General features: G+C 41.1%; 1 protein-coding gene across 3 annotated transcripts in view; it reads left to right on the top strand.

Moving 5' to 3' along the window:
• The window catches only part of orc4 (origin recognition complex, subunit 4), a 70431-nt gene that overhangs the window by 13629 nt on the left and 40656 nt on the right, over positions 1-16146 (top strand). For 2 of the 3 annotated variants that reach the window (XM_072579751.1, XM_072579750.1), the window contains exon 4: positions 10203-10276. In XM_072579751.1, coding sequence (XP_072435852.1) covers positions 10203-10276 — 74 coding nt within the window. Of the gene's footprint in view, positions 1-10202; positions 10277-14774; positions 14852-16146 lie in introns of all 3 variants that reach the window. The other variant, XM_072579752.1, reaches the window with a different exon arrangement.

Here is a 16146-nt window from a genome sequence, read left to right as displayed (position 1 = left end):
GTGGGGGGAGATTTTTAAAAGTATTCTGGGGGCGTAACTTTTTCCTACACCAGGTAGTGCTTTCTTTTTGGAACGAGTTGTCAATAGAAGTGCTGGAGGTGGGTACAAATATATTTAAAAAGGCATCTGCTCGGATATATGAATAGAAAGGGTTTAGTAGAGTAAGTGCTAAATGCTGGCAAATGGTACTAGGGCCGATTGGGATGTTTGGTCAGTGTGGATCAGCTGGACCGAAGGATCTGTTTCCATGCTGTATGACTAAGAATCTTCCTCTCAATCTATCCTATTGTCTAATTAGAATTTTTAATCCGCTTTTGGGAAACTGCCAGTTAAAATGCCTTAATACGCTGCCAAGACCTGCAATTGCAACATTGTTCCGAAGATGTTCGGAAACCTGGTGTTTTCCTTTCTTGAAGAGTTTTGTGGTGAGCCATTTATTACGTTAGTTACTGGCATTTATCACTGGAATGTCCCTGATTTTGTTTTGGTGAATGTTGACCCATTGAGGAAAGTTGAAAAGTGTGGTGCTGGAAAAGCGCAGCAGGTCAGGCAGTATTCAAAGAGCAGGAGAATCAACGTTTCTGGCATGAGCCCTTCAGGAATTTTCATTCCTGAAGAAGGGCTCATGCCCGAAACATCGATTCTCCTGCTCCTCTGATGCTGCCTGGCCTGCTGTGCTTTTCCAGCACCACACTTTTCAACTCTGGTCTCCAGCATCTGCAGTCCTCACTTTCTCCCATTGAGGAAAGGTATGGCATTGCTTAAAAATGCAACAATACCATTGTTCCAGAAAAATCTTTACCAAGCACTCTTAAGTTAGATATTATAATTCTAATGAAACAGTGTCCTGCCCTAACAATGTCTTATGTCTGTTTTTCTTTTAACGTGTCAGTGCCAGACAGTCAGATTTACTGTTTTCTGAGTTGTGAATCCAGATCCTTTCTGGGAGAGGAGGATAGAGAAGAGAGGAAAGAAGCAAAGAAACTGTGGATAGTCAACATCAAACTAAACCAGAAATTGCTGAAAATGGTCAGCAGATCTGGCAGCATCTGTGGAGAGAAATCCATTAACATTTTCGGGACCTGTGACCCTTCAGAACCGACGGTAACTAGGAAAATGTCAGTTTTTATACAGAAGATAGGGTTGGGGTGGGGGGGAAGGAGGGATCTGCAGTAAGGAGTAAGTGTTAAGTGGTAGTAGAATCCAAAGAGAAAAGAACAGCCTGACAGACAAGAGCAGATAGCGATCTGGCTAGAAGGGTGAGTAGTTATTAATGGGAACTGTTAGTGGCTAACAACAGGTTGTGTGTAATAGCAGACCATGCGATAATAAGGTCTGGGGTATGGGCATGGGAGAAAGTCCCTCAAGCCTGAAAATTGTTGAACTTTTTATATTTATTCCAGAAGTCTGTAGATTTCCCAAGCAGAAAACTGGCTGCTGTTCTCCCAGTTCATGCTGAGCTTTGGAGCACTGCAGCAATCCTGGGATAGATATTGGCCAGGGAACAAGATGGCGTGTTGAAGTGTCAGGAACTGAAAGCACATTGTGAAATGAGTTAGACTGCCTGAAATAATTCCTGGATCAACCTTCAAGCTAGTGGAAATGTGGGGACTGGTGTAGGCCATTCGACTCCTTGAGTCTGTTCTTGTACTCAGTAGGAATATGGCTGACCCCTAGCCACACTATCTGTTTTGGTTCCATATTAATCAATAACTGTAGCTAGCAAAAATATGTTGGTCTCGGCACTTTGTCGATTCCTTTTGTGTGGGAGAGAATGCCAAATACCTACCATATTTTGTGCACAGAAGGGTTTCCTGACAGCAGGAGTTCTGAGGAAGGGTCACTTGAACCAAAATGTTAACCCGCGATGCTGCCAGTCCTGCTGAGTTTTGACAGCAATTTTGGTTTCTGTTTCCTGACAGTCCTGAGTAGCCTGTCTTTTGATTTTCAAGTTTATATCCTATTGGTCTCGACAGAGGGAAAGTTTCTCTCCATCTACCCTAACAATTCCTTTCAAAATCCAGTAAACCTTTAATCAAATAACCTCTTAACTTATTGAATGCAAGTTTACAAAATATAAAACAGTACAGGCCCTTTGGCCCTTAATGTTGTGCTGACCTTTTATCTTACTCTCACACCAAACTAACTTATTTACCCTTTTGATGTACTATCATCCATGTGCTGATCCAAGAGCAGCTTAAATGTATCTAATGTATCTGACTCTGCTAACACTGACAGTGCATTCCACGAACCCGCCACTCTGTGTAAATAACTGACCTCTCCCCTGAACCTTTCTCCAATCACCTTTTAAAATTATGCCCCCTCCTGATAGTTGTTTCTGCTCTGGGAAAATGTCTCTGACTCTTCACTTTATCTGTGCTCTCATCATCTTGTACACCTCTATCAAATCACCTGTCATCCTTCCTCACTCCAATGAGAAAAGCCGTAACTCCCTCAACCTTTTTTCATAAGACATGCCCTCCAGTCCGGGAGGCATCCTGGTAAATCTCCTCTGTGTCCTCTCGAAAGCTTCCACATCTTTCCTATAATGAGGTGAGCAGAACTGACACATTATTCCAAGCGTGATCTAACCAGGGCTCTATAGAACTGCAGCCTAACCTCTCAGCTCTAAAACTTAGTCTCCCTGCTAATGAAAGCCAACACACCATATGCCTTCTTGACAACCCGATCAACTTGGGTGGCAATGTTGAGGAGTCGAAAGACATGAAACCTAAAATCCTGTGTTCATCCACACTGCCAAGAATCCTGCCTTTAACCCTGTGTTCTATATTCAAATTTGACCTTTCAAAGTGAATCACTTCCCACTTTTCCAGGTTGAGCTCCATCTGCCACTTATCAGCACAGTTCTGCATCCTGTCAATGTCCTGTTGCAACCCACAAAAGCCCTCCACACTATCCACTACTCCAACAAAATCAGCAAACATATTGACCCATCCTCCACTTGCTCATCCAAGTCATTAATTAAAAAAAATCACAAACAACAGAGGTCCCACAACAGATCCCTGCGGAACACCACTGGTCAACAAGCTCTAGTCTATCTGCTATCAACTTCTGTTTTCTATGGGCCAGCCAAATCTGTATCCAGACAGCCAGATTTGCCTGTAGCTCCTTCCTCCTAACTTTCTGAATGAGCCTACCACGGGGACCCTTTTCAAAAGCCTTGCTGAAATCCATGTACACCACATCCACTGCTCAGCTTTCATGAAAGAATTCAATAAGGTTTGCAAGGCATGACCTGCCCCACACAAAGCCCTGCTGACTGTCTCTAATCAAACTATGCTTTTCCAAGTAATCATAAATCCTGCGTCTCAGCATCCTCTCCAATAATTTGCCCACCACTGACATAAGACTGACCTGTAATTCCCGGAATTATCCCTATTCACTTTCTGAAAAGTGGAATAACATTTGCCTCCAATCATCTGGCACTATCCAGTGGACAGAGATGAAGCAAAAATTATTGCCAAAGACACAGCAATCGCTTCCCTTGCTTCCCATACTAACCTTGGGTATATCCTATTTGGCCCAGGGAACTTATCTATCATTATGTTTTTCAAAATTCTCAGCACACCCTCTTCCTAAATGTCAACCTGTTCAAGCATACTTTCCTTTTTCACGCTATCCTTACAAGTGAGAAGGTCCCTCTCAGTAGTGAATACTGAAGCAAAGTATTCATTAAGGACCTCCCCTACCACCTCCTACTCCAGTCAGGCACAAATTCCCTGCACCATCTCTGATCGGCCCTACCCTCACTTTAGCCATCCTCTTGTTCATCACCTAAGTGTAGAATGTCTTGGGGTTTTTCTTAATACTACCTGCTAAAGCTTTTTCATGCCCCTTCCAGCTCTCCCAAGTCCATTCTTCAATTCCTTCCTGGTCACCTTTATAACCCCGTCTGATTCTTGCCTCCTCAGCCTTGACTAATCTTTCTTCCTTTTGACTATAAGTTCTAGATCCTTTGTCACCCAAGGATCCTTCACCCTTCTATCCGTTCCTTGCCTCTGGGCCAAACATGTCCCTTATTAGAAAGTTTTCCTGAAATAACCTCCACACTTCTGCCATGCATTTTCCTGAGAACATCTGTTCCCAAATTAGGTGCCCAGTTCCTGCTTAATACTATTATAATTCACTCCCCAAATTAAATACTTTGCCAGACTGTGTGCTGCTATCCCTCTCCACAAGTATAGTAAAAGTCAGTGAGTTGTGATCACTATCGTGGAAATGTTCTCCCACAGAGAGATCTGACAACTGGCCTGGTTCATTGCCAAGCACCAAATTAGGTATGGCCTCCCCTCCAGTTGGCCTAGCTACATATTGAGTCAAGAATCCTTTATGGATATACTTGACAAAACTGCTTCATCCAAACTCTTTACACCTAGGAGGATCCAGTCAGTTTTAGGGAAGCTGAAGTCACCCATGATGACAATCCTGATACATTTGCACCTTTTCAAAATCTGCTCCCCAATTTGCTCTTGGTGTCTCTGTTGCTACTGGGGAGGGAGCTGTGGAAAACTCCCGATTTAAAGTGACTGCTCCTTTCTTGTTTCTGACTTCTACCGATACTGACTCAGTAAACAAGCCCTCCTTGACGTCCTCCCTTTTTGTAGCTGTGATACTATCCCTGATTAGCAATGCTACTCCCCCACGTCTTACCCCATCCACCATTCCTCTGGAACCATCTAAACCCTGGAACATCCAACAAACATTCCTGCCCCTGTGCTATCTGTCTCTGTAATGGCCATAACATCATAATTCCAAGTACTGATCCATGCTCTTTAGTTCATCACCCTTATTCCTGATACTACTTGCATTAAAATAGACACCGTTCAACCTGTCAGACTGACTGCAAATTTGTCCGATCAGCTGCCTATCCCTGATCTCAAACTGTCTGTGTGCTGTATCTGGCTGTACACTAACTACTCCATCCTCTGATGTGCAGCTCCAGTTCCCACCCCTCTGCCAAACTAGTTTAAAACCTCCCGTCCAGGATATTGATACCACTCAAGTTCAGGCACAACCTGTCCTTGTACAGGTCCCACCTTCCCCAGAAGGTATCCCGATGATCCACTTATCTGAAACCCTACCTCCTGCACCAGCCCTGCAGCCATGTGTTCATCTGCACTCGCTCTCTGTTCCTAGCTTCACTAGCCCATGGCACTTGTTGCAATCCTAAGATTATTACTCTGCTTTTTTAGTTCTAAGCTAACTCCCATATTTCCTTTTCAAATCCTCATCCGTTTTCCTAGCTGTCATTGGTACCGATGTGTACCAGGACTTCTGGCTGCTCACCCTCCCTCTTGCACCCAGGAGGCAACATACCATCCGGGACCACAGAATCGGCTGCCTCTAAGTTTACGTAATGTCTCCTCTTAATTTTTAATTGTTGGAGCCTTTGTAATCTGCTGGCAAATCTTTGCCACGCTCTCTTTACAAAGCTAGTAAATCTCCTCTAAGATATGATGACCACAACTAGTCTCAACATTTCAGATGAGGTCTAATCGGGCTTTTTATGTTATACCTATACACTTGTATTCCAGGTCTCCAACCTTTAAAAAGAAACATTAAATATTGAGAAATAAAAACTCATCTTTACCTTGACATCCAGTCCCTATACACATCCATCCACCATGATAAAGGCCTCCAAGTCTTCCGTTTCTTCCTCTCCTGCCGACCCAATCAGTACACTTCCACTGACTTTCATTTGATTAGCTGAGTTGGTCCTCACCCTCAATTTCTCCTTCAAATCCTCCCACTTCCTACCAAAGGGGTAGTCATGGGTACCGCATGGGCCTCAGCTATGTCTGCTTCTTTGGGTACATGGAGTAGTCCATCTTCTGCAGCTACACCGGCACCAGTCTGCACTTTTTCATCGGCTACATGGACGATAGTATCGGTGCCACCTCGTGCTCCCATGAGGTTGAACAGTTCATCAACTTCATGAACATGTTCCACCCTGACCTTAAGTTCACCTGGAACATCTCGAACACCTCCCTCCCCTTCCTGAACCCCTCCATCTCCATTTCCTGCTACCAACTCAACACTGATATCTACTTCAAAACCACCGAATCTCTCACTACCTGGACTACACCAGCTCCCACTCCCCCTCCTGTAAAAACACTATCCCTTACTCCCAATTCCTCTGCCTCTGCCGCATCTGCTCCCAGGACCAATTCCACTCCAGAACATCCTAGATAGCCCCCTGGGATGTAATTTCCCCTCCAACGTGGTCAACAGTGCCCTCCAGTGCATCTCCTCCCCTTCCTGCATCTCTGCCCTTGAACCCCACCCCTCCAACCACAATGAGATTAGAAACCCCTGGTCCTCCCCTTCCACCCCACCAATCTCTGGATACAACGGATCAACCTCGCCATTTCAGCCACCTATAGTCAGACCCCATCACCAGGGATATGTTTCCTTCCACACCCCTTTTTTTTTCTGCTTTCCACAAAGACCATTCCCTCTGACTCCCGCATTAGGTCCATGCCCCCCACCAACCCACCCTCCACTTCCAGCACCTTCCTAACCACCAAGGTGTAAAACCTGTGCCCACATCTCATCCCCTCCATCAGAGGCCCCAAAGGATCCTTTTTATATCCAGCAGAGGTTTTCCTGCACCTCCAAACACCTCACCTGTGGTGTCCTTGACATTGGGGAGACTGTCAACTTGCAGAACGTTTCAGTGAACATCTCAGGCACATGCACTAAACAACCCCACTGCCCTGTAACTGATCACTTCAACCTCCCCCCTCCCACTCCGCCAAGAACATGCAAGTCCTGGGCCGCCTCCACTGTCAAATCACAGCCACCCGATGACTGGAGGAGGAACACCCCATCTGCCACATTGCTTCCATGTGGTTGGAGAGCCCCAATGTCAATTTCACCCAGTTTCTTTGTTACCCCTCCCCCAGCTTATCCCAGATCCAGCCATCCAACTCTTGAACTTTCTTACCTGTCTACATTGCCACACACTTTCATCCACCTATCTCATTCCTTGCTGCCCCACTCCCTCCCATTTATCTCTCAATCCCCTTGGGCCTGATGAAGAGCATATGCTTGAAACATCGAGTCTCATGCTCCTCAGATGCTGCCTGACTGGCTGTGCTTTTCCAGCATCTGCTGTCCTCATTTTCTCCTAATAAAAACTGAAAGGCCATTCTTCCAGACCTTGTACAATTACTGATTATGTTAAAATACCTAGCAAAACATTTTCTTTTACCATTGAATTCTACAAAGTACACTAATGTTTCTGACTTATTTTTAAAATCAAAATTAATTTTGAACTAATTTTGAAAATAGGACTCATAATTATGCATGTGGGCTTGCTATTGATATCTGTAATAAGTGAGAGAGGCCTGGATTTTCTTGCAGTTGTGGCAAATCTGTAAAGTCTCTAAAGTGGCAGGCAGGCACTAGAAGTCCAGCCCCCATTTCCAAAATTATTTCTCTCCCAGGAGAGTATAAGGGGTCAGGGTGGAGGGGAGGGGGGGAGGGGAGGTGAGTGGGGAGGGGAGGTGAGTGGTGAGGCTTGACTCCTGGGAGGGAAGCCTAAGTTTAGAATGATCATTTGAACTCTGAGTTCAGTTAGACCCCATTTTCACTGCAACAAGTCCTTTTCCTGGAGTATAGAAGTTACAAATATTTTTATAATAGCTAGAAATACTTTGGAAATGTATCTGGATAGTTGTACTGACCTCTGAACTTAAACCCCAACCCTTTTTTTTCAAAGAAAAGTGAATGTAGCTGCATGTGTTCGTGAGGTTTAAAAAGAAACTCAAGTTACATAAATTCCCAGCTCTTTTATTGAGTCTTTAAACATCAGATTCAATATTTGCAATAGTTAAAACGACAATAACAGTTATATTCTTAGTAATACATGGCTGCCTTCCACAATCTCGAATTATACAAGTGAATTCTATGTTCACAGTTTGGTGGAAAGCTGAAAAAAGAATTAGCCAGGGTTGTGTGGGCTTATGAATGCAACTGGTCTTTTCATTAGGCATTAGATACGTAATGTGTAAATGTTTTGACTTTTTTTCACGACTAAGCAGATTTTTATGTACATAACGTTGCATTCTATTTCAACATGGCTACTGTTGTCTATCTATTGTGAACACTGGTTGAATTGGCATAGAGGATGAAATGTCTAAATGAATTGGCATTAGGTTGCATAGGGTACAAGGTTAGCATGGATGGGAAATGTTCTAAGGAATGAGGCTAAATTATGAGAAAACAATTGGTACAATGTCCCAGAAGGCTGACACAGGACTTTTGCACTTCCTTTTTGATCTGCATCTGACTCCCAGGAATGACTATCCTGCCATTTGGGGAAGTTTCTTCCAGCACATTGGGGTGAGCTAGGAAATTACCCAGCTCAGGAACAAAGGTTTGGGGCTAGGTGTTGTCTTGTTTACATGTTGAAACTCTGACCTGTTAATGCTCAACTCTTGCATCAGTTGCCATTCAATTCTGTGCTTTTCTGCTTGTCTTAGCTTAGTTTTAGGCCTGTTCTGATTTTTCTTCATGCTGTTTTCTCTACCTTTTTTAATTTGGTATAGCTAACCTTGTAAATAAATGCTGAGATATTTGCAATAAATCATTTATGAATTACAGGATTAGTTGCATTGAAGTTGAACATTATTAAATGGTAACTGAACCTGAAGGAAAATGTATGGCAAAATTTCTTTTAAATTGAGAAATTCCCAGCACTTTTTTTTTGTTTTTGGAATTTTGTTTCTATTCTTGTATCCTGGCCTCCAATTTTCTCCCAGTTCTTTTTCAGTCAACAGTGCCTTTTAGCCAGAATCTTTAAACTCCCAGAATTCTTGCTCCCCCATTACTTGATGTTAACAAGTATGTATTTTCCTGTTGTTTACGGATTTCGTTATGTGGAAATTGATTGTGGATGATGGAAGGTATCATCAGAAGTGCTATGAAGTAGCTTTTGCTTAGCATTGACTACTCACTGAAACTTGCTTTGTATTTTGCCAAAGCTGCTCTGCTCCTCCACTTCTTTTTTTTTAAAGTCTTAATTCAAATATGGACAAAAGAGCTGTATTCCAGACAGGAGATAAGACTGACTTCAAGGTTGCATTTGACAGACTATGCCATCAAGCATTTCTAGCAAAACTGGAGTCAGTGGGAATGAGGAAGTAGGGAGAAGTATGTGCCATGTACAAGATTTCTGCCACAGCAGAAATGATCGATTAGATGGTCATGGGTTTCAAAGGTAGCATCTAGAAGTTCAAGGGCAATAAATGCAAATACCACTATCTGTAAAGTCCTGTTTAAGCCATGCAGCATCCCAACTTGGTAGTGTATTGCTGTTCCTTAGGTTTTGCTGGGTCAAATTCTGGAACACCCTCCAGAAAGTTATTGTGTGTCTACCGACATGAAATGGAGTGCAGTGGTTGAAAAAGGTAGCTCACTAGTGATGGGCAATAAAAGTTTGCCCAACCAGTAATGCCCACATCCCATCAATAAATTTTTAAAGAGCCTTAAGAGTAACTGTGCCAAAACCTAAGAAAGCAGATCTAGATAGTAACAAAGTCCTCTCATTACCATTTAGCACATCAAGGATGTTGACCATTTCTCCTCTTGAGGAAACTACATTCTGGGAAGAGAAATGTAGAATTTAACATTCACACAGGAATCCGCAAAGTAGCATCAGTCAGCTCTGCACAGTCTGGGCATCCAATACAATGATCACATTCCTGAAGCTGGTCTCTACATATTTATAATCTTACCAACCATCACATGACAATGTGAAAGAGAAAAGCGATGGTGACATGTAAGTTTGACATCTTTTATTGCTGTTGCTTATGTAAGATCCTGGATATCACCTTTGAAAGACAGCCTCGCAGGTAAGGAAGTACTGCAGAAGATTGATTTAAGGACCTGCAAGCACAGGTCGCCATCTCAGTGACAACAAAATAAATTGTGATGAAGTTTAAGGTTAGTGGGCAGCAAGACTGTATGTGGGACCAGAGGAAGTAACTCTATGTCAGTCAGTGTAACAAAGAGGGGATGTGAGTTTAAAACTTTATATTTTCCAATGAATGTCAGTGTCATTTTTTTGCAATGGAATTATTTAACTAAAAGAAAAGATTTTTGCTTTTCAGGAAAGATGAAATTCATATAAGGTTTTGGTATCAACAGTATAATCTTATTTCTCATTGGGTTAACAGGCTCACATGATATTGAGAGCACGGTTCTGCCACCACTTTCCTGGGAAACCATTTGGACTAGAAGCTCAGTATAAGTAAGTGATACTCCTTTGAATTATCAGCATTGCATGGTGTCTTGCTACATTTTTTTAAACCAAAAAATATGTTCATGCATGTGGGCATCACTGGTCATATTTACTACCCATCCTCCTTGCCCTTATGAAGGTAGTTGAGTCATGACCTTAAACCACATTTGTAACATGTGGCATAGGTATATCTGTAATGCTGTTAGGTAGTTCCAGTTTCCTGTTATGATCTTAAAGGAATTGCAATATATACGTTTGTGTCACCTATAGATAGGGTGGTATGTTTTTTTTTAAAAAAAACGTTTAGCACATTTGCTGTCATTTGCAGAATCCTTTGAGTATAGAATTTGGGACGTTGAGGTTGTACAGGACATTGGTAAGGCCTCTTCAGGAGTATTGTGTTCAGTTCTGGTCACCCAATTGTAGGTAGGATATTATTATGCTGAAGAGCATTCAGAGGAGATTTACCAGGATGTTGCTGGCAAAGAAAGACTTGAGTTATAAAGAAAAAGCTGGGATATTTTTTCACTGGAGGTTGAGCGGCAATCTTGTAGTTTATAAAACAATGATAGGTATGGATAACTAATGTTAATTGTAGTTGTCTTTTCCTAGGGTGGGGATTTCAAGACTAGGGGGCACATTTTTTAAGGTGAGGGGAAAGAGATTTAAAGATATGAGAGGCAATTTTTTTTACAGTGGATCATTTATTGAATGAGAAAGTGGATGTGGTACAATTACAATGTTCAAAAGACATTTGGATAATTACAGGAATAGGAAAGGTTTGGATGGGTATGGACCAGGCAGGAGGGGTAGTTTAGTTAGGGATTATTTTTTGATGTGAACTGATTAGACTGAAGGGTTCCATGCTTTCTGACTCTTCCTTTTGTTTTGTTAGATGCTTTAGTGCATCTAACACAATGGTGTATTGGCAATGGAGAAATTAATGTGGAGGATGAAGGAAACATTTCTCTGCCCTTCTTCACAAAACCCAAGACCGATCATTTCTACCCCACAGACATAAATTTAAGAAATTGGCTTCTCTGCGATCTGAAATATATCATCCCATCTGTTCTATCCCTGCCATTGACAAATTTGTACATTTCAATTAGATTTGGCTTCTGCCTCCCTTTGCTCATAGGAACAAAAAAAAGCTGACAGCATCCTTGTAAATTTCCAGTGTAACCTGTTTAGTGCAATTTATCCTTTCTTGTATAATGGTAACAGAATATTATGTATGCTTAACAATCTGTGGCCAAAGTAGTACTTTTACAGTTCCAGTGAAAGCGTCCTGGTTAGATTTGTATTCCTCAGCTAATAAAGGAAAGTATCTAACTTTACCTTTTTAACCACCAACTTCTCTATCTGCTCTGCTGCGTTCAGGGATCTGTGGACATATACTTCCCTTGCCTATTATGAACAACTGAAGAACCATGTTGCCATTAGCCTAGAAATATGTTCTGACAACTGCACAATTGAGCAAAGTTTTACATGAATCTCAGTGCCAGTGTGATGCCCATTACATAGGCCATATGTCATTTAAAAAATGGCTGATCTAATCTGGCAGTATGCTCATTTGATTGTAGATAATAGCCCAAGTACAGATTGTATATGATTAGATTAGATTCCGTGGAGTGTGGAAACAGGCCCTTCAGCCCAACCAGTCCACACTGACCCTCAGAGTAACCCACCCAGACCCATTTCCCTCTCACTAATGCGCCTAATGCTATGGGCAATTTAAGATGGCCAATTCACCTGACTTGTACGTCTTTGGATTGTGGGAGGAAACCCACACAGACACTGCGAGAATGTGCAAACTCCACACATACAGTTGACCGAGGTTGGAATCGAACCTGGGACCCTGGTGCTGTGAGTGAGCAGTGCTAACCACTGTGCCACCCGCCACCGTGTTGCACGGCTCAGGTTCGCAAAATGCAAAGAAATGCCTCCATTGTTTAGAGAGAGTGTGTGCACAGAAAATGTTAGCATTTCTTCATGATGCCATTGACCTGCAATGTTAACTGTTCACTCACTCTTGAGAGGCAACACCTTCTTAACTCCAAGATCAATTCCCTGCAAACAAAGGAAATATGAACAAACTTCCAACTTTGAGGTAGCTTTAAACTTGGAGCATATAATTCCCCTTTGTTTTGTCAGTGATAATGCCTCAGTTATGCAGAATTATTTTGTCAGCCATTAGCGTCCTATCTCCTGTAATATAAACTGTTGTGATGTTTTGAAGTTTGGTTACTCTTGTCTTTTACCTGATGAGTGGAAGGGGTGAAGCTTTAGCAAATATCTCTTCTTCAGAACTATTCAATTTCTCTGCTAACAAGTGACTTTTTTAATGTATATCTCGAGCTGCAGCAGTCCCCACCTGTGCTGGGGGCAGAGTCCATGTGAACCGTGTAGGAAGGAAAGTAGAGAGTTTTACATTAAATAGTTAGGAGCAGGGGATTAAATGTGCAAAATACAGTACATTGGAATGTATGGACAAAGTAAGAAAGGAAAATAGTAATATGGGGAATGATGTGACCAGAGAATGACACATATATGGGCTGAGATTTTTAAAGGCAGCACCAATCAAGATTTAGATGTCATAAAGATAACAAAAGACAAAACTGGAGTCTTTATTTGAATGTATATAGAACCCATTATGAAACAAACAAACTGATCGCCAATATTATTTTTGATGCCCATTATAGAGATTATGATTTCAGGGTATTGAGTGCATCCTGAATATTTAGGGAATATGCCATTCAAGTATAATGGGAAGCTATCTAAATGTGTATGTTAGTCTTGTTAATCAAGAATGGAATTTGTACGATGCTATGAAATTGTAGGTGTACTGTACCTAATAAGAGTGTGACAGCTGGCAAGGACTTAACAAACACAGTGTGCTGAGAAAATTAAAAATGTAACATTTGGTTGTGAAACAAATAGCTGAGTTGTTGCTATGATACGCAACAAAGTTTAATTTGGCCAAGCGGTTTAAATTATGCCCTAAGATACCAAAATCCAATCTAATTTCAATTTTACTGTTTTGACGATGACAACTATCCAATGTTTTGAAGTATAATTTGGGCATTTTGAACGGTTAGCCAGAGCAGCAAAGAACACCAGCAAACACAGACTGCCCACAGAATCACTCTGAAAGATACCTGTTCATATGAAATCTGTGCAGCAGAAGACTGAAGAAAAGATCCAGAAAAATCTACAGAGGAAGATAAATAGTTGGCTGGTTTTGAAATTTAAATATTTATAAAACATAATCTGGGATGGTTTATCAGATCAGTATAGTGTTGCAGAGTCGAGATAGGTAGATTGATCAGACAAAAGAGACTTACAATGCTGATAATTTTTAATTTTCTTTTCTTGGATTTAAAGAATAAGTTGTTTGTTTTTAATTAGTGAGACTTGGGCAGTTCTTTGTCACTCATCCTTTTACAGATTGAGGTGAGCTTTTCTGTGGGTAAAAACAAGGACTTGCAGATGCTAGAAATTGGAGTCTAGATTAGAGTGGTGCTGGAAAAGTACAACAGGTCAGGCAGCATCAGCGGAGCAGGAAAATCGACATTTTGGGCAAAAGCCATTTATCAGGAATCCAACCCCCCCCCCGCCACCTCGTGAGCTTTTCTGTGCCTGGTCTGAATTAGCAGAAGGGTTTATCTCATGTCGTCACACAATGTTTAGAGATGAACTTTTCAGGAGATCAGGATGTAGAATAGATTTGGGTGGGGTTGCAGGGACCACATTATATTAGACTTTTTAAAAGTAAGTGGAATGTCTGTGTTTGTTTATATTCTGACCAATCACAGAAAATGACTAAAACCTTAAGAGAAAGAAGGTAAGAGTATGAGAAGAAACAAGCTTAATATACAAACTGAAACCAGAGTTTCTACAGATACTGAAAAAGGGGAAAAAAATTAAAGGGAGTGGGGATTGAATAGGCGATAATAAAGAAATTACAGGTGAAGTGAACAAATTTTGCTTCTGTCTTCACAAAGCAGATACAAAAACATTTTAGTGTTAGCTGTAAATCTGGAGTGGAAGGAAGATGAGCTTGGCAAAATTAACGATCTTGAGGCAAGTGTACACAGTAAATTGGAGATGGATATGCAGTCCAGGTCTGGATGAATTTCATCCTCTGGTTTTGGATTCCTAAACGTGTTGTAATGTGTTGGCATTCATTTTTCAAAATTTTCTGGATTTGGGTAAGATTCCACTCGACGAGAAAGTAGCAAATAATCCCTAATATATTCAAGGAAAGAGGGAGGCACAAAACAGGAAACAGCCGACTTGGTTATGGTCTATTGTGGGAAGGTGTTAGAATTGATCATTAAAAAGATTATAGCTGACTATTTACAAAAATTTTGGCAAATTGAGAAGAGTCATCATTGTTTTGTCATGTTTAGAAATTGTTTAATCAATTTATCATTTAAATTTTGAATGATTAACATGTACTATGTCTACAGGCTCTCCTTTATCTGTTCTATGCTTGGCTTTACAGAGAGATTTGATAGGAGTCCTGCAGATGTCTGTGCTGGACTCAACATTTTGCAGTTTTCATCGAAGACTTGAATAAGGGGAGTAAAGGCATGTTAATTAAATTCACAGGCGACACCAAAATAGATATGGAAGTACAATGTGCAGTACATTGCAGATGGGTATAAATCGGTTGAAAGAGTGAGCATATGTCTGGCAGATGGAGTACAATCTGGGAAATGTCAAGTTGTTCACTTTGGCAGGAAGAACATGAAACGGGTTTATTTTTTAAACTGAGGGCAACTACAGAATTTCAAGGTGTAGAGGGATTCAGATATTCTGCTGCATGAGTCTCCATGTTAGTAATGCAGGTACAGTACACAATCAAGAAGGCTCAGACGCTAACCTTCAATATCAAACAAACTGAACAGAAAATTTAATGATGTTCTGCTAAACTTGGGGCATTGGTAAGACCACATTTCAAAATACTAGATGCAGTTTTGATCTCCTTTCTTTGAAAAAGCAAATGTATTGAATGTAGTTTTAGAAATGATTTACTCGATTTGACTCCTGGAATGAGCAGGTTGTCTTTATGAGAAAAGATTGTCTTTCAGTGGAGTTTAGAAGAGTGAGGGTAACTTGATTAAGTATACAAAATCCTAAATAGATTTGACAAAATGAATATGGAAAGGACTCTTGTGCTTCAGGCCAGAACATGAAGACATGGTTTAAAATTTAAAGTTAATTTCTTTTTCTGAGGTTGTGGCTTTGTATCCCTCTGTCTCACGTTGGTTGTGATAAGGTGATTTGAATATTTTTAAGACCGTGGTGAAAGAATTCTTTTTAGGTTATGGAATCTGGAGTTATTGGACATGGACAAGTCTAAGCGCAAAAAATGGTGGTAGAAGGAGCTGAGATGATGAATGGATTAGCTATGATCTTAATGAATGGCGGAGCAGGTTCGATGGGCCAAATGGCCTACCTTGCTTCTATTATTATGAAACTATGAAGCCTGCCATGGTCGTCTTAAATGACCAAGCAGGTTTGAGAGGTTGAATGGTCCACTAAGTTTTTGTAGTATTCCTAGTACATGTACTTGCAACATGTCATTTTGTCTGTCATTTTTGTCCCTACTCTAACCAATTATTCACCCATATTACCCAGTTACCTAGTAATCCGCTTTGTGTAGTCTTACCAATTGCCTCCTGGAAGATCAGGTGGCCAACATCTTTAGAAAATGTTCACCAAGCTTGTATTACCTGTTTCTCAGTCAAGAGATACTACCTGACCTGTGTATTTTTTAACTTATTTTTATTTTCAATCTATGTGTATGCATAAGTATCTCACAAGTGACCGCATCAATAAATTCAGCAGTTCATTTGGATATAACAGATTTT

The sequence above is a fragment of the Chiloscyllium punctatum genome, chromosome 10 (assembly GCF_047496795.1).
Source record: "Chiloscyllium punctatum isolate Juve2018m chromosome 10, sChiPun1.3, whole genome shotgun sequence".
Taxonomy (NCBI): domain Eukaryota; kingdom Metazoa; phylum Chordata; class Chondrichthyes; order Orectolobiformes; family Hemiscylliidae; genus Chiloscyllium; species Chiloscyllium punctatum.
This window is presented reverse-complemented; position numbering and strand designations above follow the sequence as displayed.